At 43.5% G+C, this 24,634-nt stretch overlaps 1 protein-coding gene across 1 annotated transcript in view; it reads right to left on the bottom strand.

Annotated features, from left to right (window-relative positions):
- rad51d (RAD51 paralog D) overlaps positions 1 to 22,896 on the bottom strand; it is a gene marked incomplete at its 3' end in the record, with an annotated part of 52,878 nt that extends 29,982 nt beyond the window's left edge. The window contains exons 1-2 of the mRNA XM_080749243.1: positions 22,755 to 22,896; positions 20,919 to 20,980 (exon numbers count right to left, since the gene is read on the bottom strand). Coding sequence (XP_080605369.1) covers positions 20,919 to 20,980; positions 22,755 to 22,890 — 198 coding nt within the window. The 5' untranslated portion in view covers positions 22,891 to 22,896. The remainder of the gene's footprint in view (positions 1 to 20,918; positions 20,981 to 22,754) is intronic.
- Between the last annotated feature and the right edge of the window lie 1,738 nt (positions 22,897 to 24,634).

Genomic DNA, 24,634 nt, shown 5'->3' on the forward strand with positions numbered 1-24,634 from the left:
CATTTAAAGAGCCATTCTTGTTACATGATGTGAACATCCATCCATCCACAATGACAGTCAGTGATATGATGATTACAAGAAATGCCGTACACCTTATAGACATACCGTATTAGGCATTGTGAATCCTTTAATTATATTACTTAACTCTAATAATGGGTTGCATTTTTATAGCGCTTTTCCAAGTGCTCAAAGCGCTTGAATACATTGGAAGTGAAAACAGTCAGGTTTAAGTTATTAGGTATGCAGCCAGCTGTAGGCTGGACTCAGGGAAGAGGACCATCTAAACAGCTAGGCAAAATCTCAAGAATGGGCATGGGACACAAGCTCAGGCTTATAATCTGAGTTCCCAGAGGTTTTCGCCAGCTTTCACACACAAACGGGAGGAGCGAGGCTTGATCACCCTGTAGCTGGCCTCCTTTCATGAGGGAGTTGAAAGGGCCGAAACACTGATATGATGATGTGACGCGAAGGTTACATCCTTCCCCAGTCTGAGAGATAGAGTACACTACACGTTACATCCCATGCCACTCTTAACAACAAGGGCAAACCTCATGTGACTCCATACTATCTATCTACTAGCAAAACAGACAGTCTTAGCATTCACGTCCCATGTTTTTGAGAAGATGTGTGTGACAATTTGTTTTGATAGAATTCTAAATATTACATTTAGTTTTGTGTTTAATTTGGTTTACTGTAGGTATACCAGTAAGACTCCTTAATCGGGAGATAACTAAGCGACCGTCATGTCGCAGCGTGATTTTAGGCCAAAATGTGTAGAAGTGTCCAAAAATGTGTTTGTAAAAATCGGCCCGATGGTGGCGCTATATGGGACAGATCCATGTTGATGAGATGAGTGTAGCCATACTGTGTAGCGATTTGCGTGATTTTAGGGCAAAATCTGTAGGAGCAGTGTCCAAAAATGTGTTTGAAAAAATCGGCCTGATGGTGGCGCTATATTGGACAGATCCATTTTGATGACATGAGTGTAGACATGCTGTGTAGCGATTTGCGTGTTTTTAGGGCAAAATCTGTAGGAGTAGTGTCCAAAAATGTGTTTTAAAAAATCGGCCTGAAGGTGGCGCTAAATGGGACAGATCCATGTTGATGACATCAGTGTAGAGCAAGTGTGTACCGATTTGCGTGATTTTAGGGCAAAATTTGGAGGAGCAGTGTACAAAAATGTGTTTTAAAAAGTCGGCCTGAAGGTGGCGCTAAATGGGACATATCCATGTTGAGATGAGTGTAAACATACTGTGTACCGATTTGCGTGATTTTAGGGCAAAAATTGTAGGAGCAGTGTCCAAAAATGCCTTTTTCAAGAATCGGCCTCATGGTGGCGCTAGAAGAGGGCCATGTGAGAATTGATGGGTGGTTTGGCAGGCAAGGAGTATGTGTGCAAAATTTGGCATGGATCAGGGCAACGGTTGCGGAGATATGAGCAGGGCAAAAGTGTGACGTGTGACGTGTGACGGACAGACAGACGGACGGACAGACAGCCAGTGGAGGTTTTGGTAGTAAGTGCGACCTGACGGTCGCAATTAGGTTTCACTATTTCACAGTCCATCCATCCATCCATCTTCAACCGCTTATCCGGAATCGGGTCGCTGGGGTAACAGTTCCAACTGAGACTTCCAGATTTCCTTATCCTGCGCAACTTCCTCCACTCCCTCTGGGAGTATACAGAGTCGTTCCCAGGCCAGTCTGGAGATATAATCCTTCCATCTGGTCTTAGGTCTGCCATGGGGTCTCCTCCCAGTGGGACGTGCATCGAGGACCTTCCTAGGAAGGCGCTCGGGGGGCATCCGTACTAGATGCCCGAACCACCTAAGCTGACTCCTTTCCAAGTGTAGGAGCAGCGGTTCTACTCCAAGTCTCTCTCGGGTGATTGAACTTCTCACCCTATCTCTAAGGGAGATACCAGCCACCCTTCTGAGAAAACTCATTTCGGCCGCTTGTACCCAAGACCTTATACTTTCGGTCATGACCCACACTTCATGACTATAGGTGAGAGTGGGAACGAAGATTGCTCGAAAGACAGAGAGCTTTGCCTTACGGCTCAACTCTTTTTTCTTCACAACAGTGCGATTCAGCGACTGCAAAACCGCTCCTGCTGCTCCGATTCTCCGGCTGATCTCCTTGTCCGTCTTCCCCTTTCTCTCACTTGTGAACAAGACCCCGAGATACTTAAACTCCTTCACCTGGGGTAATGTCTCATTGCTTCAAATAGGGAACTAACCGTTTTCCTTTCAGCATAACCAGACTATAAATGGGCCAAGTTTCACGTGACATCATAATGATTGCGACCGTAGGTCACTACTTAGTATGAAAACCTCCAGATCCTGTACAGTATGTCACGCTTTTGAGTCTGTCACTCTTCTGACATCACAATGACATGCATCACATAATTATGTCTAACCTGTTCTGACATCACCTCATCCCAGCTCAGCATAAGGATATAGCTGACCTGTTCTGACATCACAATGATGTTGCAAATTAATTCCGTCCTTGTCCCTTTTATGCCCTTATGGAGATCTCTGATGTCATCAATATCATCCAACCTCAGCATAAGGATATAGCTGACCTGTTCTGATATCACAATGATGCTGCAAATAAATTCTGTCCTTGTCCATTTTATGCCCATCGGCCTATATGGAGATCCCTGATGTAGGGGTGGGCGATATGGTGATACATTTCGTTGAGACGATACAATGTCTCCACGATATGCCTTTTCATAGATATCGTTTATATCGTGATACAGGGAGACTTGTTAATACAGAGATTCATTGCAGAATTCATTTAAACCTGCATTTTTGTCTAAATCAGTAGTTCTCAAACTTTAAAATGTCAAGGTCTCCCCTTAACTCTAACAGTATACAAATGAAACCAAAATGGACCCGTAAGGGATTTAATTTGTATACTGTCAGAGTTACATACTTGTAAGGATCAATTTAAACCCCCCAAAAGGAACCCAGAGAGTCCCTGGACCCCGCTTTGAGGACCACTGGTCTAAATGGTCTGTTACTCCTTTTTCTTTTAGTTTTTGTTACCTTGTACTGTAGTGTAGGTGGTGTACTGTTACGTAACTTGAAAAACAAACATAAAAACCAACATGAAAAAGAATTGTGATAAAATCGTGTATTGTGATACAGCTTGGAAAAATATTGTGATATTGTATTTTTTCATATTGCCCACCCTACCCTGATGTCATCAATATCATCCCAGCTCAGCAGAAGTATATTGCTGCCTGTTCTGACATCACAATGATGTTGCAAATTAATTCTGTCCTTGTCCCTTTTATGCCCATATATGGAGATCCCTGACGTCATCAATATTAAGCCCATGTGTGACACCTCATCCCAGCGCATCCGTATTTGGGAAAATATGGCCACATTTTGTCCTAGCCTGACTGCAAGCGTCAGACTCTATCACACACACACTTCGTTTTGGGATTGAGTCTGAGCCTGGGGACGGAGATTCTACTTCAGCGGGGGCGGGGTAAAGCCTATTGACGTCACACACACACACACACACACACACACACACACACACACACACACACACACACACACACACACACACACACACACACACACACACACACACACACACACACACACACACACACACACACGCTTAGAGCCCGCGACGGCGACGTGGTGTGACATTGCAAAAATACGTTATTTCTCATAACATATTATATGACTGCATGTTTACGTTAGTGCAAAATGGTATTAAAACGTAATGAAACGGCACTATTGTATCGTTTACCAGTAAGACTCCCTAATCGGGAGATAAGCAACCAACGGTCGCTTATCTCCACAAATAGGCCAAAAGTTTGTTTTACCAATTATCAAGACATACGGGCAGTTGACAGTTTGCCATGGTTACTCATTGAAGTTGAATCTCCATATATGGAGATAACCTACGCATCACACTAAGTCTGACCTCACCAGCCCATATTTGGGCATGAGCAACTTATGTCTCCATATATGGAGATATGATGACATCACACAGTCCTCAGCCGATGATGTGGCGTGATGTCATACAATACACAAACGAGCCCTACAGTATAAAGGGGCAATTCTTGCCAGGAAAGAAGCATTTCTTCGACTCAGACCTTATCGCCAGGGTTGGCTTATAGCAGCTGTCGGTAGTAGGCCTGGGGCGGTATCGACATTTTGTTACCGCGATTACCGTCTTCCCATTTACCGCCGGTACTGCGGTAATTACCGCACCCCCGTATCTATTAATTAAGGTTCGGCGATAAGCCAAAATATTGCAATCATCTTCCCAAAAGTCGCCTCTCCACAGCCTGACTGCCCGAGTTATACTTCTCCGCACAGCACAGCGGGTCTGGCTTTAAAAGGAGCAGATCTACAAGCTCAGAACCATAGAGTATATCAGATACGCGTCGCGGATGCGACGTGTTTTAGATCTGTGCCCTGTCGGGTTACCATAGTAACATAGGCTCCGTACTTTTCACACAGCTGTGTGTGAACAGGGGCGTCAATTGGGTATGGCAGGGATATGCAGCTGCCTTACAGGCCTGGGTCGAGGGGGGGGGGGGGGGGGGGGAGATAAAAGTTAGTTCTAAATGTAAATCCATAAACGTCTCTTTGTCTATCTGTACTGGTTATTATGTTGGTAAATTACAGTAAAATAACTACAAATGCAAAATGTAACAAAATGGTCACTTTAACAAGGTATTATAATTATATTATAGGTATATATAATTATATATTATATGTACTTCTTAAAATAAATATATCATGCCTGTTGCTAAGGTATGGCAACACCAGTCATGTTGCCATACCTTAGCTTTTTCTGAACTGACACTACTGTGTGTGAACAAACCAGAAGAGAGAGACGGGTAGTCAGGATCGTGTAGGCTACAGTGATTCTGTAAACTCCATAACTCTATGGTAAACTCACGTCTCAAAACGCAGTGATTGAGTGCTGATACAGGTTTTAGTTACAAGACTTGACAGAAAAGGTTATAAAATCGCCGACGGGGCTCATCGCGCGTCGCGGTTGAAAAAGTAAAATAGTTTCATTTTCGGTTAGTCCACGCAGCCCGCGCTCCGCTCGTAATCCGTATGAATAAAAAAAGAAACAGGCACAACACAAGGTATGTATTAACATACTTGTGTCGTGGATTACAGAGAAAGTTTACTCTGTTCCGTACTCCCCTACGACGCTGCTGCTGCTGCAGACCTGCACAGCAGGGCAGCAGCCACTCGGACAGTCACGAGTGACGTACACTGTATGTGGCTTCCAAACTGTGGTATACGGCCCAGAGCAGAGCGGCATGGAGCGCATGCGGTCCTCGCTTCTCCCTGTTTTAAAACTCGCTTGTTTTCAATAAAAAAATATACTATTTTTTGTCTTTTTTGACCGCGGTAAGGACCATGACACCGCGGTAGGCCTCGGTTTACCGCGGTACGGCGGTACGGCGGTTACCGCCCAAAACCCTAGTCGGTAGGACCATATATGGATTCTGTTAGTGTGGATCTCCTAACAGGGCATCATCTGGGATACAATCCCTTTTATGCCCATAAATGGAGATCCCTAACAGAATCCCTTTCATGCCCATATATGGAGATCCCTAACAGAATCCCTTTTATGCCCATATATGGAGATCCCTAACAGCATCCCTTTTATGCCCATATATGGAGATCACTAACAGCTAACAGAATCCATTTTATGCCCATATATGGAGATCTCTAACAGAATCCCTTTTATGCCCATATATGGAGATCCCTAACAGAATCCCTTTTATGCCCATATATGGAGATCCCTAACAGAATCCCTTTTATGCCCATATATGGAGATCCCTAACAGAATCCCTTTTATGCCCATATATGGAGATCCCTAACAGAATCCCTTTTATGCCCATATATTATGGAGAAATCCCTGCTCTGAGTATCTGACATCAGTGTGATGTCACCTGTTTATGCCCATATATGGAGATCCCTGTCTGCGTATCTGGTTGCTATGGTAAACAGTTGGTTGCTAGGGTAAAAAAACATGGTTGCTATGGTAAACAGTTGGTTGCTAGGGTAAACAGTTGGTTGCTAGGGTAAAACCATGGTTGCTAACGTACACTAACAGACCAGCAACAACAGACTGTTGCCACAGCAACGTACACAAAGGTTTGTGTACACATGTGGTGTGATGTCATACTGATGCGGAGATATGAGCAGGGCAAAGGTGTGACGTGTGACGTGTGACCGACGGACGGACGGCCGGTGGAGGTTTTCATTGCGACCGTCAGGGAGCAGTTTACAACCAGTAAGACTCCCTAATCGGGAGATAAGCGACCGTTGGTCGCTTATCTCCACAATCTGTCGGTAGATAATGCCGGTCTTATATCCCTTTTATGCCCATATATGGAGATCCCTAACAGAATCCCTTTTATGCCCATATATGGAGATCCCTAACAGAATCCCTTTTATGCCCATATATGGAGATCCCTAACAGAATCCCTTTTATGCCCATATATGGAGATCCCTAACAGAATCCCTTTTATGCCCATATATGGACATCCCTAACAGAATCCCTTTTATGCCCATATAATGGTTGCTATGGTAAACAGTTGGTTGCTAGGGTAAAAAAACATGGTTGCTATGGTAAACAGTTGGTTGCTAGGGTAAACAGTTGGTTGCTAGGGTAAAACCATGGTTGCTAAGGTGGTTGCTAACGTACACTAACAGACCAGCAACAACAGACTGTTGCCACAGCAACGTACACAAAGGTTTGTGTACAATTGTGGTGTGATGTCATACTGATGCGGAGATATGAGCAGGGCAAAGGTGTGACGTGTGACGTGTGACCGACCAACCGACCGACCGACCGACCGACCGACCGACCGACGGCCGGTGGAGGTTTTGATACCAGCCCATACTTGGGCATGGACGACTTATATCTCCATATACGGAGATGGCCATATATGGAGATACGATGACATCACAGAGTCCACAGCTGATGATGTGGCGTGATGTCATACAACCAGTAAGACTCCCTAATCGGGAGATAAGCGACCGTTGGTCGCTTATCTCCACAAATATCACAACCTCCACCTCTCACGTCATACGGGTAGCCATAGTTACACCTGGAATGTTGAATCTCCATATATGTAGATAACCTACGCATCACACAAAGTCTGACCTCACCAGCCCATACTTGGGCATGGACGACTTATATCTCCATTTACGGAGATGGCCATATATGGAGATACGATGACATCACAGAGTCCACAGCTGATGATGTGGCGTGATGTCATACAATACACAAACAAGCCCTATATAAAGGGGCAATTCTCACCAGGGAAGAGAGCATTGCCTGGAATGTTGAATCTCCATATATGGAGATAACCTACGCATCACACAAAGTCTGACCTCACCAGCCCATACTTGGGCATGGACGACTTATATCTCCATATACGGAGATGGCCATATATGGAGATACGATGACATCACAGAGTCCACAGCTGATGATGTGGCGTGATGTCATACAATAAACAAACAAGCCCTATATACTGATGCGATACGATGACATCACAGAGTCCACAGCTGATGATGTGGCGTGATGTCATACAATAAACAAACAAGCCCTATATACTGATGCGGAGATATGAGCAGGGCAAAGGTGTGACGTGTGACGTGTGACGTGTGACCGACCGACCGACCGACCGACGGACGGCCGGTGGAGGTTTTCATAGTAAACTGCTCCCTGACGGTCGCAACCAGTAAGACTCCCTAATCGGGAGATAAGCGACCGTTGGTCGCTTATCTCCACAAATATCACAACCTCCACCTCTCACGTCATACGGGTAGCCATAGTTACACCTGGAATGTTGAATCTCCATATATGGAGATAACCTACGCATCACACAAAGTCTGACCTCACCAGCCCATACTTGGGCATGGACGACTTATATCTCCATATACGGAGATGGCCATATATGGAGATACGATGACATCACAGAGTCCACAGCTGATGATGTGGCGTGATGTCATACAATACACAAACAAGCCCTATATAAAGGGGCAATTCTCACCAGGGAAGAGAGCATTGCCTGGAATGTTGAATCTCCATATATGGAGATAACCTACGCATCACACAAAGTCTGACCTCACCAGCCCATACTTGGGCATGGACGACTTATATCTCCATATACGGAGATGGCCATATATGGAGATACGATGACATCACAGAGTCCACAGCTGATGATGTGGCGTGATGTCATACAATAAACAAACAAGCCCTATATACTGATGCGATACGATGACATCACAGAGTCCACAGCTGATGATGTGGCGTGATGTCATACAATAAACAAACAAGCCCTATATACTGATGCGGAGATATGAGCAGGGCAAAGGTGTGACGTGTGACGTGTGACGTGTGACCGACCGACCGACCGACCGACCGACGGACGGCCGGTGGAGGTTTTCATAGTAAACTGCTCCCTGACGGTCGCAACCAGTAAGACTCCCTAATCGGGAGATAAGCGACCGTTGGTCGCTTATCTCCACAAATATCACAACCTCCACCTCTCACGTCATACGGGTAGCCATAGTTACACCTGGAATGTTGAATCTCCATATATGGAGATAACCTACGCATCACACAAAGTCTGACCTCACCAGCCCATACTTGGGCATGGACGACTTATATCTCCATATACGGAGATGGCCATATATGGAGATACGATGACATCACAGAGTCCACAGCTGATGATGTGGCATGATGTCATACAATACACAAACAAGCCCTATATAAAGGGGCAATTCTCACCAGGGAAGAGAGCATTGCCTGGAATGTTGAATCTCCATATATGGAGATAACCTACGCATCACACAAAGTCTGACCTCACCAGCCCATACTTGGGCATGGACGACTTATATCTCCATATACGGAGATGGCCATATATGGAGATACGATGACATCACATAGTCCACAGCTGATGATGTGGCGTGATGTCATACAATAAACAAACAAGCCCTATATACTGATGCGATACGATGACATCACAGAGTCCACAGCTGATGATGTGGCGTGATGTCATACAATAAACAAACAAGCCCTATATACTGATGCGGAGATATGAGCAGGGCAAAGGTGTGACGTGTGACGTGTGACCGACCGACCGACCGACCGACGGACGGACGGACGGCCGGTGGAGGTTTTCATAGTAAATTGCTCCCTGACGGTCGCAATAAACAAACAAGCCCTATATACTGATGCGATACGATGACATCACAGAGTCCACAGCTGATGATGTGGCGTGATGTCATACAATAAACCAGTAAGACTCCCTAATCGGGAGATAAGCGACCGTTGGTCGCTTATCTCCACAAATATAACCGACGAATCTCACTAAGTCTGACCTCACAAGCCCCATATTTGGACACGAACAATATATAACTCCATATATAGAGACATAGCTGCTGACATCAGTATGACATCACACTGCTGACATCAGTATGACATCACACCGTACACAAATGACCCTTATATAAGACCGGCATTATCTACCGACAGATTAGATGCAAGCAGGATCTCGACTCTGACACAACTCATCGGCTCATAAGCAGTATATGCCCATATATGGGCATGGGCATATACTGATGACATTGAGGTTAGACAACACCATCCATATTTGGGCATAGCTGAAATGGGAACTCCAGGAGTTCCTGTCACGCTCATGTCACCATGACTCAGCTATAACCATATTAGCCTGGTTAATAAACCAGACTGCACAACACCACCCCCTGTTGGTAGTGGACACGCAGTGAGGAATTAGTATGAGCAACACCAGGCTATAACCATATAAGGCTTATACAGTATTGTTATGGCTGAGTCATGGTGACATGTCAAAGAGGTCCGCCCACCACCCGCAAACAAATCAGTCAGCTCCATATATGGGTACAAAAGGGGCCATGCCCATATATAGGCATATACTGATGACATCAGGGATCTCCATATATGGGCATAAAAGAGACAAGAACCGACATATACAGAGATCTCCATATGGGCATAAAAGGCACAACGACAGTCAGCTCCATATATATGGGCACAAAAGGGGGCATGCCCATATATGGGCATATATACTGTTGACATCAGGGATCTCCATATATGGGCATAAAAGGGACAAGAAAAATGTAGATACAAGGTTTCTGCTTGACAGGATAAAGATATAATGAACCCAGTTACCCCATGAGCTTGTGATGTCACAGAGTGATGTCAGAGCACGTCATCATCAGTGACCACACTTGTTTGATCCACATTTGTTTACAGAGGGTCGTCATGGTTACTCAATATGTTTGAGAGAGCCCTGGTTGTTATGGTTACCACTGCTGCATGGACTCCATATTTGGGTACAGCTGACCTCGCCATACCACTAAATATGGGCATAATGATGACATCATCAGGGGACTATATAACCGCCCGCTTGCAAACATACACTCATAAGATCAAGTACCTTACAAGGGTAAAAAAACATGGTTGCTATGGTAAACAGTTGGTTGCTAGGGTAAACAGTTGGTTGCTAGGGTTGCCACAGCAACGTACACAAAGGTTTGTGTACACATGTGGTGTGATGTCATACTGATGCGGAGATATGAGCAGGGCAAAGGTGTGACGTGTGACGTGTGACCGACCGACGGCCGGTGGAGGTTTTGATACCAGGAAAGAAGCATTTCTTCGACTCAGACCTTATCGCCAGGGTTGAATTATAGCAGCTGTCGGTAGGACCATATATGGATTCTGTTAGTGTGGATCTCCTAACAGGGCATCATCTGGGATACAATCCCTTTTATGCCCATATATGGAGATCCCTAACAGAATCCATTTCATGCCCATATATGGAGATCCCTAACAGAATCCCTTTTATGCCCATATATGGAGATCCCTAACAGCATCCCCTTTATGCCCATATATGGAGATCACTAACAGCTAACAGAATCCCTTTTATGCCCATATATGGAGATCCCTAACAGAATCCCTTTTATGCCCATATATGGAGATCCCTAACAGAATCCCTTTTATGCCCATATATGGAGATCCCTAACAGAATCCCTTTTATGCCCATATATGGAGATCCCTAACAGAATCCCTTTTATGCCCATATATGGAGATCCCTAACAGAATCCCTTTTATGCCCATATATGGAGATCCCTAACAGAATCCCTGGTATGCCCATATATGGAGATCCCTAACAGAATCCCTTTTATGCCCATATATGGAGATCCCTAACATAATCCCTTTTATGCACATATATTATGGAGAAATCCCTGCTCTGAGTATCTGACATCAGTGTGATGTCACCTGTTTATGCCCATATATGGAGATCCCTGCTCTGCGTATCTGGTTGCTATGGTAAACAGTTGGTTGCTAGGGTAAAAAAACATGGTTGCTATGGTAAACAGTTGGTTGCTAGGGTAAACAGTTGGTTGCTAGGGTAAAACCATGGTTGCTAAGGTGGTTGCTAACGTACACTAACAAACCAGCAACAACAGACTGTTGCCACAGCAACGTACACAAAGGTTTGTGTACACATGTGGTGTGATGTCATACTGATGTGGAGATATGAGCAGGGCAAAGGTGTGACGTGTGACCGACCGACCGACCGACCGACCGACCGACCGACCGACCGACAGACGGACGGCCGGTGGAGGTTTTCATAGTAAACTGCTCCCTGACGGTCGCAATTACCAGTAAGACTCCCTAATCGGGAGATAAGCGAACGTTGGTCGCTTATCTCCACAAATATGACAACCTCCACCTCTCACGTCATACGGGTAGCCATAGTTACACCTGGAATGTTGAATCTCCATATATGGAGATAACCTACGCATCACACAAAGTCTGACCTCACCAGCCCATACTTGGGCATGGACGACTTATATCTCCATATACGGAGATGGCCATATATGGAGATACGATGACATCACAGAGTCCACAGCTGATGATGTGGCGTGATGTCATACAATACACAAACAAGCCCTATATAAAGGGGCAATTCTCACCAGGGAAGAGAGCATTGCCTGGAATGTTGAATCTCCATATATGGAGATAACCTACGCATCACACAAAGTCTGACCTCACCAGCCCATACTTGGGCATGGACGACTTATATCTCCATATACGGAGATGGCCATATATGGAGATACGATGACATCACAGAGTCCACAGCTGATGATGTGGCGTGATGTCATACAATAAACAAACAAGCCCTATATACTGATGCGATACGATGACATCACAGAGTCCACAGCTGATGATGTGGCGTGATGTCATACAATAAACAAACAAGCCCTATATACTGATGCGGAGATATGAGCAGGGCAAAGGTGTGACGTTTGACGTGTGACCGACCGACCGACCGACCGACGGACGGCCGGTGGAGGTTTTCATAGTAAACTGCTCCCTGACAGTCGCAATCAAGACATACGGGCAGTTGACAGTTTGCCATGGTTACTCATTGAAGTTGAATCTCCATATATGGAGATAACCTACGCATCACACTAAGTCTGACCTCACCAGCCCATATTTGGGCATGAGCAACTTATGTCTCCATATATGGAGATATGATGACATCACACAGTCCTCAGCCGATGATGTGGCGTGATGTCATACAATACACAAACGAGCCCTACAGTATAAAGGGGCAATTCTTGCCAGGAAAGAAGCATTTCTTTGACTCAGACCTTATCGCCAGGGTTGGCTTATAGCAGCTGTCGGTAGGACCATATATGGATTCTGTTAGTGTGGATCTCCTAACAGGGCATCATCTGGGATACAATCCCTTTTATGCCCATATATGGAGATCCCTAACAGAATCCCTTTCATGCCCATATATGGAGATCCCTAACAGAATCCCTTTTATGCCCATATATGGAGATCCCTAACAGCATCCCTTTTATGCCCATATATGGAGATCACTAACAGCTAACAGAATCCCTTTTATGCCCATATATGGAGATCCCTAACAGAATCCCTTTTATGCCCATATATGGAGATCCCTAACAGAATCCCTTTTATGCCCATATATGGAGATCCCTAACAGAATCCCTTTTATGCCCATATATGGAGATCCCTAACAGAATCCCTTTTATGCCCATATATGGAGATCCCTATCAGAATCCCTTTTATGCCCATATATGGAGATCCCTAACAGAATCCCTTGTATGCCCATATATGGAGATCCCTAACAGAATCCCTTTTATGCCCATATATGGAGATCCCTAACAGAATCCCTTTTATGCCCATATATTATGGAGAAATCCCTGCTCTGAGTATCTGACATCAGTGTGATGTCACCTGTTTATGCCCATATATGGAGATCCCTGCTCTGCGTATCTGGTTGCTATGGTAAACAGTTGGTTGCTAGGGTAAAAAAACATGGTTGCTATGGTAAACAGTTGGTTGCTAGGGTAAACGGTTGCTAGGGTAAAACCATGGTTGCTAAGGTGGTTGCTAACGTACACTAACAAACCAGCAACAACAGACTGTTGCCACAGCAACGTACACATGTGGTGTGATGTCATACTGATGCGGAGATATGAGCAGGGCAAAGGTGTGACGTGTGACGTGTGACCGACCGACCGACCGACCGACCGACCGACCGACGGACGGACGGCCGGTGGAGGTTTTCATAGTAAACTGCTCCCTGACGGTCGCAACAAACAAGCCCTATGTACTGATGCGGAGATATGAGCAGGGCAAAGGTGTGACGTGTGACGTGTGACCGACCGACGGACGGACGGCCGGTGGAGGTTTTCATAGTTGCGACCGTAAGGTCGCAGTTTAGTTGCGACCGTAAGGTCGCAGTTTAGTATGAAAACCTCCACCGGCCGTCCGTCGGTCACACGTGCGGTCGACCGCACGTCACACGTGCGGTCGACGTGTGATGAGGTCACGATGAGTCATCTATGCCCAAATATAGATTTCTAGGTCAGATGGCCCATAGAGTTTGTGATGTCAAACCTAGCAACCCAATATAAACAAACCTGATGTCAGACCTGAAGTATCCTTTTATACCCATATATGGAGATACAGAGATCTCCATATATGGGCATATTAGAAAGCCCATATATGGGCATATACGGATGACATCAGGGATATCCATATATGGGCATAAAAGGGACAAGGGCTTACAGTTAAGAGATCTCCATATATGGGCATATCAGAAAGCCCATATATGTTCATATACTGATGACATCAGGAATATCCATATATGGGCATAAAAGGGACAAGGACTTACAGTTAAGAGATCTCCATATATGGGCATAAAGGGACAAGGACTGTTACAGTAGATATAGAGATGTCCATATATGGGCATAAATGAACAAGGACTGACAAACACTGAGATCTCCATATAACCTATGGGAATATAAGGGACGAGGACTGTCAGCTTGTAGACCTATTTTCTAAATATTGTTGTACATTAAAAACTTGAAATGGGTCGTTCTGCATAGTACTTGGGATTTGTTGATGTAAATGTTCACATAGAGTGTAATAATTGGTAAAACAAACTTTTGGCCTATTTGTGGAGATAAGCGACCAACGGTCGCTTATCTCCCGATTAGGGAGTCTTACTGGTATGAAAACCTCCACCGGCCGTCCGTCGACCGCACGTCACACGTGCGGTCGACGTGTGATGAGGTCACGATGAGTCATCTATGCCCAAATATAGATTTCTAGGTCAGATGGCCCATAGAGTTTGTGATGTCAAACCTAGCAACCCAATATAAACAAACCTGATGTCAGACCTGAAGTATCCTTTTATACCCATATATGGAGATACAGAGATCTCCATATATGGGCATATTAGAAAGCCCATATATGGGCATATACGGATGACATCAGGGATATCCATATATGGGCATAAAAGGGACAAGGGCTTACAGTTAAGAGATCTCCATATATGGGCATATCAGAAAGCCCATATATGTTCATATACTGATGACATCAGGAATATCCATATATGGGCATAAAAGGGACAAGGACTTACAGTTAAGAGATCTCCATATATGGGCATAAAGGGACAAGGACTGTTACAGTAGATATAGAGATGTCCATATATGGGCATAAATGAACAAGGACTGACAAACACTGAGATCTCCATATAACCTATGGGAATATAAGGGACGAGGACTGTCAGCTTGTAGACCTATTTTCTAAATATTGTTGTACATTAAAAACTTGAAATGGGTCGTTCTGCATAGTACTTGGGATTTGTTGATGTAAATGTTCACATAGAGTGTAATAATTGGTAAAACAAACTTTTGGCCTATTTGTGGAGATAAGCGACCAACGGTCGCTTATCTCCCGATTAGGGAGTCTTACTGGTAAACTGCTCCCTGACGGTCGCAATGAAAACCTCCACCGGCCGTCCGTCGGTCACACGTCACACCTTTGTGACGTGTGATCTCCATATATGGGCATAAAAGGGATTCTGTTAGGGATCTCCATATATGGGCATAAAAGGGATTCTGTTAGCTGTTAGTGATCTCCATATATGGGCATAAAAGGGATGCTGTTAGGGATCTCCATATATGGGCATAAAAGGGATTCTGTTAGGGATCTCCATATATGGGCATGAAAGGGATTCTGTTAGGGATCTCCATATATGGGCATAAAAGGGATTGTATCCCAGATGATGCCATGTTAGGAGATCCACACTAACAGAATCCATATATGGTCCTACCGACAGCTGCTATAAGCCAACCCTGGCGATAAGGTCTGAGTCGAAGAAATGCTTCTTTCCTGGCAAGAATTGCCCCTTTATACTGTAGGGCTCGTTTGTGTATTGTATGACATCACGCCACATCATCGGCTGAGGACTGTGTGATGTCATCATATCTCCATATATGGAGACATAAGTTGCTCATGCCCAAATATGGGCTGGTGAGGTCAGACTTAGTGTGATGCGTAGGTTATCTCCATATATGGAGATTCAACTTCAATGAGTAACCATGGCAAACTGTCAACTGCCCGTATGTCTTGATAATTGCGACCGTAAGGTCGCAGTTTAGTATGAAAACCTCCACCGGCCGTCCGTCGGTCACAAGTGCGGTCGACCGCACGTCACACGTGCGGTCGACGTGTGATGAGGTCACGATGAGTCATCTATGCCCAAATATAGATTTCTAGGTCAGATGGCCCATAGAGTTTGTGATGTCAAACCTAGCAACCCAATATAAACAAACCTGATGTCAGACCTGAAGTATCCTTTTATACCCATATATGGAGATACAGAGATCTCCATATATGGGCATATTAGAAAGCCCATATATGGGCATATACGGATGACATCAGGGATATCCATATATGGGCATAAAAGGGACAAGGGCTTACAGTTAAGAGATCTCCATATATGGGCATATCAGAAAGCCCATATATGTTCATATACTGATGACATCAGGAATATCCATATATGGGCATAAAAGGGACAAGGACTTACAGTTAAGAGATCTCCATATATGGGCATAAAGGGACAAGGACTGTTACAGTAGATATAGAGATGTCCATATATGGGCATAAATGAACAAGGACTGACAAACACTGAGATCTCCATATAACCTATGGGAATATAAGGGACGAGGACTGTCAGCTTGTAGACCTATTTTCTAAATATTGTTGTACATTAAAAACTTGAAATGGGTCGTTCTGCATAGTACTTGGGATTTGTTGATGTAAATGTTCACATAGAGTGTAATAATTGGTAAAACAAACTTTTGGCCTATTTGTGGAGATAAGCGACCAACGGTCGCTTATCTCCCGATTAGGGAGTCTTACTGGTTGGTAAAACAAATTTTTTGGCCCATTTGTGGAGATAAGCGACCAACGGTCGCTTATCTCCCGATTAGGGAGTCTTACTGGTAGTAAACTGCTCCCTGACGGTCGCAATGAAAACCTCCACCGTCCGTCCGTCCGTCCGTCCGTCGGTCACACGTCACACCTTTGCCCTGCTCATATCTCCGCATCAGTATGACATCACACCACATGTGTACACAAACCTTTGTGTACGTTGCTGTGGCAACAGTCTGTTGTTGCTGGTCTGTTAGTGTACGTTAGCAACCACCTTAGCAACCATGGTTTTACCCTAGCAACCAACTGTTTACCCTAGCAACCAACTGTTTACCATAGCAACCATGTTTTTTTACCCTAGCAACCAACTGTTTACCATAGCAACCAGATACGCAGAGCAGGGATCTCCATATATGGGCATAAACAGGTGACATCACACTGATGTCAGATACTCAGAGCAGGGATTTCTCCATAATATATGGGCATAAAAGGGATTCTGTTAGGGATCTCCATATATGGGCATAAAAGGGATTCTGTTAGGGATCTCCATATATGGGCATAAAGGGATTCTGTTAGCTGTTAGTGATCTCCATATATGGGCATAAAAGGGATGCTGTTAGGGATCTCCATATATGGGCATAAAAGGGATTCTGTTAGGGATCTCCATATATGGTCCTACCTTGGCTTAAATAATGAATGAGTTATCTCTTAAAACAAAAGTCAAGAAGACATGCTATTTAAATGAGTGTTTCACTTCTGTTGTGATCATGGTATGTAGGTCTAATGTTTCTTCGCCTTGACCGAAATAAATGAGTTTTCTTTGTGATACAGACGAATATGATATGCTCATACCCTTTTGCTGAGCTGGTCGAGTCATCACTGTGATGTCAAAACATTTCAGTTATATCCATATATGGAGTCTGTGAGGTCAGTTGTAGAGGTATTGACCAGCTCCATATATGGAGATCTAGATGATTATCTGTCGTCTCCATGTATGGATATCCGGGGTTTGATGAGGTCAGTGTCATATATGGAGATCCAATTGATGACAGTTGACAGTCTTGATTTGACATATATGGAGCGTCCATATATGGGCATTGCCAAATATGGGCATTGCCAAATATGGGCAATCCCAATATAATATTGACAACATATTAATTTGCATGTGTGACTCGTGTTGTGGCAACCACACTGGTTAGACTTAGTGATGCCGCGATACGATATATCCACCTGTTTCCGCGGGAGTTTACTGGAGATTATTTGGACCTGTTTGGACCACACTTCCGGTTTAACAGCAGACATACAAGCTCACGTCGCGTCGCAGATGCAACCGCTGTGAGCTTGTAAATCACACTCGGCTGCGACGCCGGAAGCTCGGTACAGCGTCTGCGCAATGCACTATGGGGCGTTGGAAACTCGTGGATACAGTATATTGCAAATCGGTGCAATATGAGCCTAAAAACGTATATCGGATCATATCATTATTCAGCTAAAATATCCGATAGAACGCTCCAATACAAGCACTCCATTCCAGGAGTCTGCTCCACGCACAACAACCGCAGCAGCAGTACAACAGAGTAAACTCTGCAAGAAAGCAAAGCCTCCAGCAGCTCAGTGCAAAACTTGCAAAAAAGACGCAACCACACACTGGCTCCCAAGACCAACAACCAACGTTGCCAGAGACGTTCATGCATAGCTATCGAGTTAGCGTTAGCAGCAATAACTTAGGCACCGGAGTGTGTGTGTGTGTGTGTGTGTGTGCGTGCGTGTGTGCGTGCGTGCGTGCGTGTGTGTGTGTGTGTGCTTCATGTGTAGCAGGGGCCAGGGGGCGGAGAAAAAAACGTCATAAGGACCAGGGAGCAGATTTACAAGCTCTCAACATGTCATGCTGCAATGTGTTGTGGGCTTGTAGATCGGCTATTTTCATAAAGATTGTAATAGTGGAACAATCATAAACAAATACCCTTTTTTAACATTCCAGACTACAAAATCAGAAATAAATAGTACATTTATAAAAGTGTGCTGCCTGCCCGATATCAAACATCATAGAAAGACTTAAAATTATTTGCTGTATCGTAACGGTCCATATCGGAATCGTATTGAAAATAGATGCTTTCATATTGTATATCGTATCGAAGGTGAAAAATCTATATCACAGCGTGACTAGTTAGACTGACACAATATGTCCATATATGGGCATTCCAAGATATGGGCTTAATATTGATGGGCATAAAAGGGATTCTATTGTATGGGCATTCCCAGATATGGGCTTAATATTGATGGGCATAAAAAGGATTCTATTAGTCTGGTTGCACTAACAGGGCATCATCTGAGAATCAGATGTAGAGGTCAGCTCCATATATGTCTATATGATCCAGTCGTCTCCATGTGGATATCCAGGGTTTGATGAGGTCAGTGTCGTTATCTTCATATATGGATATCCAGGTGATGATAGTCAGCAGTCTTGATTTGCAAATTAATTCTGTCTTGTCCATATATGGGTGTTGCCAAATATAGGCTTATTGATGACATCAGGCTTGCCAGAACAGGCTGCCTTGGTCAATGGTCATATATGGAGCGTGACATTCAACAATGTGATTTCACAACAGGTCAGCTACAGACATTGAGGCGTTACTGACTCACTGATGGACAGGATCTGCCGGGTTTCATACTAGCCCTAACCCGGACGGCAATATGTCTGCATTATGTATTTCTGACAGAGTGATAGAATAGTTTTTTCTTTTCCACTACACAGGACTGATTTTAAACTATCGTCCAATCTGGCAAATGACTCCCCTCTTCAATCAGCCATCTGCCTATGAATAACTGACAGACACCATGTCAGGATGTCCTGCATTATATTAGTTTCACTTAAGTCAGAGGACAGCCTTATGCATACGACTACTGTACCTCAGTGAACAACCCTATGCATGCTACAGTACCTCAGTGAACAACCCTATGCATGCTACAGTACCTCAGTGAACAACCTTATGCATGCTACAGTACCTCAGTAAAGAACCTTATGCATACTACAGTATCAGTGAACAACCTTATGCATACTACAGTATCAGTGAACAACCTTATGCATACTACAGTATCAGTGAACAACCTTATGCATACTACAGTACCTCAGTGAACAACCTTATGCATACTACAGTACCTCAGTGAACAACCTTATGCATACTACAGTATCAGTGAACAACCTTATGCATACTACAGTACCTCAGTGAACAACCTTATGCATATGATACAGTATCAGTGAACAACCCTATGCATACTACAGTACCTCAGTGAACAACCTTATGTATACTACAGTATCAGCGAACAACCTTATGCAATGGATATAAAAAAAGTACCTCAGTGAACAACCCTATGCATACTACAGTACCTCAATGAACAGCCTTATGCATACTACAGTACTAGCCATAAATCTTAACACTTGTAGAGGTCGCTAATATTCGGACGTTACGTCTCTACAGGAGTTATAAAGGGAGTCAGAGGGCTCTTGATGGTTGAGCTCCAACGTCCATATTCAGCTCAAAACATGTACAAATCAATAAGGTGCTCACCGCATCGTCGAAACATCTTTCTATCTACCGATGAGCCCACTCGTCGGCATGTGTTAGTCCATATGTTTCCAATAAATGAATATTTACTCAAACTTCTCAGAGACTCGCGTTTCCTTGTCGGAATGCTTCCGCCTTCAGAACTACAGAACGTTGGAATACTTCCGCATACAAAAACGTCATGTCCTAGTATGAGCGAATAGCGACGGCGATCAACGTCACATGATATGTTCGGCCATTTTTACCCAAGAACTTCAAGAACAAGGAAAGCGATGAGCCTCTGAGAAGTTTGAGTAAACATTAATTTATTGGACTAACACATGCCGACGCCGAAGCTGTTTCGATGATGCGGTGAGCACCTTATTGATTTGTACATGTTTTGAGACGAATATGGATGTTGGAGCTCAACCATCAAGAGCGTTCTGACTCTCCATTATAACTCCTGTAGAGACGTAACGTCCGAATATTAGCGACCTCTACAGGTGTTATGATTTATGGCTACTACAGTACCTCAGTGAACAGCCTTATGCATACCTTGTAGGACACAGAGCATTTTTGAGCAAGTTCCTCAATGTCAGATGAGACCAGATCCTCCACTGTGAAAAGAACACAGGGTTTTAGTTGTTAGTTGCTGCATGGATATCAGAGCGTGGATCACATCAGCATCATCATCGACAACCAGTAGTGGATAAAGTAGTACTCAACCCCAGTACTTGAGTCCAAGGCAAGCAGTGATGTAAAGTAACTATGTACATTTACTCAAGTACTGTACTTTACTGTACTCAAGTATTACTTTACAATTGTTTTTTTTCTTTACTGCAGTATTTCCAATTTGCTGTACTTTTACTTTTACTCCACTACATCATCTCATATGCATTGCAAATATTATAATTTTACTCCATTACAATGATATGAAAACTGTAGTTACTAGTTACTTATTTTGATTATAATTACAAAACATATATTAACTAGAAGAAGTGCTCTTCCGAGCACAGGTCTCCACCAGCCACGTGTCCTGGTGGTGCTATAATAGGCCAATGTAAAAAGGGTGGCATGTGTTCTTCACCAATCTTAGACCTTTCATGGCGCCACCATGAGGCTGATTTGAACATTTTGTAGTGTAATTTCTTTCTTGGCCTTTTGCGAATGTGCGTGCACAATTTAATTACAATTGCACGCTGTGTTTGATTTGAGGCATTTTTTTCGAAACGGATCAATCCTGCAAAGTTTGGAGGCCAATCTTAGCCAATCAGGATGGAATATTTAATATGGGACAGATCCGTCTTGACTCTTGATCATATGACTGTAGAGAATTACTGTGTACTGATTTGTGTTAATTGTGGGTAAGGAAGGAGTAATACCCAAAAATGTGTATTACATAAGTCGGCCTCCTGGTGGCGCTATAAAAGGCTGATGTGAAAAATGCAAGGAAATGTTTTTTCCTTGGCCTATTAGGGAGTGCGCTTACAAAGTTTGAAACTGATCGTTAGAGTTATAGGTAAAACCACAAATTGGCCTGTTAGTGCCACCATGAGGCTGATTTAACATTTTTGAAGTGGCATTTCTTCCTCGGCCTAGTGGGAACGTGTGTGCGCAATTTCATGTTAATTGCACTCTGCGTTTGTGATTTGAGGCATTTTGTCCAAAACGGACCAATCTTACAAACTTTGAAAGCCATTCTCAGCCAATCAGGATGGAATATGGACAATCAGACAGATCCATGTCGATCACATGACTGTAGAGATACTGTCTACTGATTTGCGTGATTTTTGACAAAATCTGTAGGAGTACTGGCCAAAAGGTAGTTTTGCACAAATTGGCCTCCTGGTGGCGCTAGAACAGACCCATGTGAAAAATGTGGGGCAGAGGGTCTGAATTGGCATCCAGGGAGTGTGTGTGCTCATTTTGGCAGCGACCGGGCCAACGGTGCCGGAGATTAGCTGTTAACAAACTTGGAGGACGGACGGACGCACGCACGGACAGGGGCGAAAACATACTCTCCCCCTGCCTTCGGCTGGTGGAGACAATTAACCACTTGCCCTATTTAAACTTTGGCTATTTGAAAATAGACAAACTATTTAAAATAGCTCACTGTGAGCTTGTAGATCTGCTATTTTCAAAAGATTTGTATACATTTAACATAAAGATTCCTTAAATGGGATCTACTTTTGGCACTTTACTATTTTCTTTATATTGATCTGCTATTTTCAAGAGTGTTTGATACATTTTGATACCTTAATGTACTTTTGTACTACTACTTTGACTAAATTTTGAATTACATGTAGTGAGAAGGCTACTTTTACCACCATAGCCTACTACAGTGAAGTCCATCACTAATCATCAACACACACAGACACATAGTTAGCCTACCTGTTGAGATGCAGGCTGTACGCAGGTCACTTATCAGTTCTTCCTCCAGCCCTGGACACATGCCGGCTCTCAAAACAACCATCATGTATGATGTGCACGTCCACGTTTGCAACACTATTAAACATGCATCAATCATGCCAGTGATCTAACCGTGCTAGATCATTGCTAATGTTCCCATACATAACGTTAATGCATGGCTAGCTCGCTCTGGTCACGTCACAACAAACAAACATCCGTGTTGATATTCGTGGTTGGAATCCTAAAGCATCTGATCTATGTTGCTGTGCTACATGTCAACAGCATTATCAAATTAAACGTTCTGCTCAACTATAATCATCTACTGTGAATGAGACAGAAAGTTTTGACGTTTACTCCACTCTTCTCGTCAGTTATTTTCTTCGCGCAATAAATGTCCTACTGTACTCGCCGTAGTAGTGAGCGCTGTGGCTGATGGGTAATGTAGTTTATCTTTATGATTAGTAAACTGTTGTTAATCACGCAGTGATATTCAACTGGCGTTCGGCGGGCCAAATCTTGGCTTTCTTGTGGCCCCTGGAACATAGCCTATTCCATGTTCCAATGTAAAGTTTCAAGTAAAATATGTTTATATGTTTTATTAAATATGTAACTATTTCTGAGTTTTTGTGTGTTGTGTATACATGTCACTGAATACATTATTCTACTTTTGCATCCATTATAGTCCACTTGCCAGAATCTGAACCCTGGCATATTGAGTACAATAAGGTTTTATGTTAGAAATGTTGAGTATGGGTTCCCAGCATTTAGAAACTGCCGGATGCTAACTTGCATATGTTGAGCAATTTTCATAATTTGCATAATTCGATTTATTTAGCATAATCCCCCATAATAATGGATAATATGTCAAAAACTGATTGGCTGATTTGAACAATATTGGAGTGGTTTTGGGGGTTATTGAGAATGCTGAATCCATTTCTGACATTTTCTAAATTCAAAATGGCCGTTTTAAACCGGAAATGGCCATATACAACATAAAAAAGTATCAAAATCACCCCACTTTAAGTTGGTATAAGGCCATTTCCGGTTTAAAACGGCCATTTTGAATTGAGAAAATGTCAGAAATGGATTCAGCATCCTCAATAACCCCCAAAACCACTCCAATATTGTTCAAATCGGCCAATCAGTTTTTGACATATTATCCATTATTATGGGGGATTATGCTAAATAAATCGAATTATGCAAATTATGAAAATTGCTCAACATATGCAAGTTAGCATCCGGCAGTTTCTACATGCTGGGGACCCTTACTCAACATTTCTAACATAAAACCTTATTGTACTCAATATGTCCGGGTTCACAATGGGGCTCTATGGGCTGGCAAGTAGACTATTAGCTTTAAAAACGTATTTTTATTTTGTCCATCTTCCACCTTTTCCATCTTTGTCCACTTGTCTTCAAACACATCATAAGAGCTTGTTTGATGCAAAGTAAAAACATTAACAAAATGCAAATTAAAAACCTTTCATTCACTCCAACTCCCCACAAAGAGCTTCATTGCCAGGGCCTGCACATGTGCACAGCATGGTGCACAGAAACACACTGAAATATGTAGTCCTATACGCTTCCTGTTTTCTTTATATCAAAATCTAAGCCTGAGCACTATAACGGGAAATATCTGGAACAGAAATCCCATGAAACATCAAAACGATAAATGTATGAAGCATGCCCTAATAAGAGACCATAATGTATAGGCCTATCCATTTTTGCGTCCCATTGGACCTATTATAGCAAACAGTTAACCATGAACATGTTTGTTCATTGTGACCAAATACTGCACAACAGCAGCACAACAGTGCTTCCCCTAAATAGTATCAAATTTTCGTCTTAGGAATGCGGCATAT

Source organism: Nannobrachium achirus (assembly GCF_963921795.1).
Source record: "Nannobrachium achirus genome assembly, chromosome: 19".
Lineage (NCBI taxonomy): Eukaryota > Metazoa > Chordata > Actinopteri > Myctophiformes > Myctophidae > Nannobrachium > Nannobrachium achirus.